Source organism: Monoraphidium neglectum (genome assembly GCF_000611645.1).
Source record: "Monoraphidium neglectum strain SAG 48.87 unplaced genomic scaffold scaffold03528, whole genome shotgun sequence".
Taxonomy (NCBI): Eukaryota; Viridiplantae; Chlorophyta; class Chlorophyceae; order Sphaeropleales; family Selenastraceae; genus Monoraphidium; species Monoraphidium neglectum.
In genome coordinates, this window is record NW_014010101.1 from 1091 (window position 1) to 4071 (window position 2981).

General features: G+C 68.7%; 1 protein-coding gene across 1 annotated transcript; it reads left to right on the top strand.

The window, feature by feature from the left end:
• Positions 1–757: 757 nt before the first annotated feature.
• On the top strand, positions 758–1936 carry MNEG_12939 (hypothetical protein; the record flags this gene model as incomplete). The annotated part of the gene is made up of 4 exons (XM_014038589.1): positions 758–771; positions 1021–1186; positions 1538–1722; positions 1930–1936. 4 exons carry the CDS (start codon positions 758–760, stop codon positions 1934–1936), a joined length of 372 nt encoding a protein of 123 aa, XP_013894043.1.
• Between the last annotated feature and the right edge of the window lie 1045 nt (positions 1937–2981).

Here is a 2981-nt window from a genome sequence, read left to right on the forward strand (position 1 = left end):
GTTGGCTGCGGGTACAGCTGACGCGCTGTCAGGCAACAGCTTGGCGGAAGCAGCAGCACGCGAGCGTCGTGCAGCGGCGGCGGCGGCGGCGCGGTCAGAGGGAGACGAGCAGCCGCGATACGAGCGGTCCTTCGCGTTCCCGCCGGCCGCCGCGGGCGGCCCGCTGCCAGACGCGCCGTCGCTGGGGCCGCAGCTTACGCCGCAGCTGGATGTTGATCTGTTTGATGGAGAGACCGCCCGGCCACCGCCTTGGGACCGGGAGGGGGGCGCCTGGGCCGCCGGGGGCGAGTCCACCGTGTCAGCTGCAAGCGCGGATGACGACCCACGGGAATCCCTGCGGTCAGCAGGTGATGACTCACGGGACTCTCCGCGATCTGCAGAGGAGGGCGGCTGCCGCGCGCCTGCCTCTGGAGGGGGGACGACAGAGGCCAACGGCGAGCGCGGTGGCGCAGCGGCTGGCTGCGACGGCGGGGCGCGGTTCCAGGGGCGCGGAGAGGAGGATTTCCTGGGGGCGGTGAGGGCGTGGGCGCGGCGCGGCGAGCGGCGCGGGGGCGGCGGGGAAGAGGGGCAGCTTCCGTGCAACCAGCAGCTGCGCGCGGGGTCAGGGGGCGGCGGCGGTGCCGGGGACGGCAGCGGCTCCCACAAGCCAAAGGATGCGGGGGCTGTCCAGGCGTCAAGACGGGCGACTGGCAGCCCGGACTGGGAGCCGATCAGTCAGAAGGAGCTGGAGGGAAGCTACCTGCATTCGGAGGGCCTCATGCTGGCGTCCAGGTGCGGCTGGTCGAGATTGAACCGACTGCCCAATTGCAGGGATTGGGTTGTGAATCGGCTGCCCACTGATACAAAAGCCCAACTGCGGGTCATTCTGAGGTTTTTCGATATTCTATAAGAGTGACCTACCACACGACAGGTCGCTGTGCCGTTTGGAAACAGGAACGTCCCGAGGTTTGACCGCCGCTTATCCTGTTTGACCGCAACACGCGCCTGTGAGGGACCCGCTCGCCCCCGCCCCCCCTGCAGGGACGCGGCCGCTGCCGCGCGCCGCCCCGCCGGGCGGCCCGCCCCCGGCGTCGCTTTTGACGGCCGCGCGCTGGCGCTGGCGGGCGGCGGCGCGCTGCAGGCGCTGCGGTCGCCATCGTACGCAGCGGTGTGCGAGGTCACTCTGAGCGACGTCGACTTCCGCCACGTGAGCAAGGATCTGAATTAGCACTTGCAGGATTTGGATTGTTATAGCGTCCCGCGGGAGCAAGAGCCGGGCTGGACTCCGAGCCGCCCTTTGAGCGCACCGCGCGCCGTTGTCGCAATCGCTGCGCCGGCTGCGCGCGTCCGCAAACGCGGCCCACGCACCCCCTGCCGATCGTGCTGACTTGGCGAGGCGCGCCGGCTGCTGGGTCTGGGTCGCGAGTCGATTGCGCGTCTGTGCATTGCGACGAACGCCGCACGCCCTCGTCTCCCTCGGCACAAACTCTGGCTTGACATCGCGCACCAAAAGCTCGTACACCGCGCGGCTGCCACCCGCCTTCCACCGCCGTCCCAGGTCGTCGCCGCCATGCCCGCGCTCGAGGCACTCCAGCGGCTTACGCGCCTGGCGCTGCACCGCACCCGCGTCGCGTCGCTGCCGGCGCTCGACACGCTGCTGCGGCTGCCGCGGCTGCGCGAGCTCGAGGTCGGCGGCAGCCCGGTCAATCGCTGCGCGCTCCTGCGGCCGTACGTGGCGCACAGGTGGGTGCGGCTGCCAGCGCATGGGCGCAAGGCAGGCCGGGGCTGGCCGCAAACTCAGCTCAGTGCCGCCCCCCAAGAATGCCTGCACGCCTTTCTTTTGGCTGGATGCTTGTGCACGCAATGTGCTGATCCCACACAAACCATACCCAACCTCGGCTGCCATGTTTGTCTGGCAGGCTGCCTTGGATCTCGTGTTTCAATGGGCAGGCAGTGACTCGACAGGAGAGGGAGGAGGGGGGGCGCGTCTTTGGGCCGGTGGATGAGGAACTAGCGGCTGGCCTGGTGAGGGAGGGGGCAGGCTGGGGAGATGCCGTATTGGTTTGACGCGTGCGCGCACATGCACGTGAGCGCATGTGAGAGAGAGAGGGAGAGAGAGAGAGAAAGAGAGAGAGAGAGAGAGAGAGAGAGAGAGAGAGAGAGAGAGAGAGAGAGAGAGAGAGAGAGAGTGTGTGTGTGTGTGGTTTTCTGTGCGAGTGTGCAGGCAGCAAATGAGCTGAGTGTTGTGGTGGGCAGCCAACACCAATCAAGTCCGCAGCCGGGCTTTTGATGCGCCCCTGGGTGCCTGCCAGCCACACACGTTCAAGCTTTCACTTTGCCCTGCGAAGCGTCGGCCACACCAACTGTCGGGCCACGCCTGCTCTCAGGTCATGCCAGGCCAGCGGGCCGCCCTCGCGGCGGCAGGCCTGCCGACGCCGCCGGGCGCTGCCGGCAGCTGCGAGCCGCCGCCGCGGCGGGGCTTGGGAAGCGGCGGCGGCGGCGACGGCGGCCAGGGCACGTCCTCGCTCATGCGGCGGCAGCAGCAGCAGCAGCAGCAGCAGGCGGGAGGAGGGCGGTGGTCGGGACCACCGGGAGGCTCGTGGCTAACTGGTGTACTTGCGCATGCCTCAGGCGGCACGGCGCTGGCGGCTGTGTGCGAGGGCGGCTCGAAGCCTGCGCGGGCGGGGGCACGCTTTGCCGAGGGTTGGGCCGTCGATGCGCGCAAGGTGCAGGCCGGCCTTGTGGTCGCATCGGATGTCTGGGGGCCGGCGCTGGTGGAGAGGTGTGTTGAGGAGGGCTGGAGGGGCCACTTCAACCTGCCGCCTGCTACTTGATTGAACAAATGGGTGCCGCAGGCCGCCCGCTCTCGCACTGCCGCCTGCCCGTGCGGCTGTGTTTCGCCGAAAACCCCTTGATGGGTGCATACGGTAGCTGCAGGGCAGACCGAACCTTTGTGGTGTGCAATTTACAGCTTGGAGCCAGCGATGCCGGGTTTTGGCGCG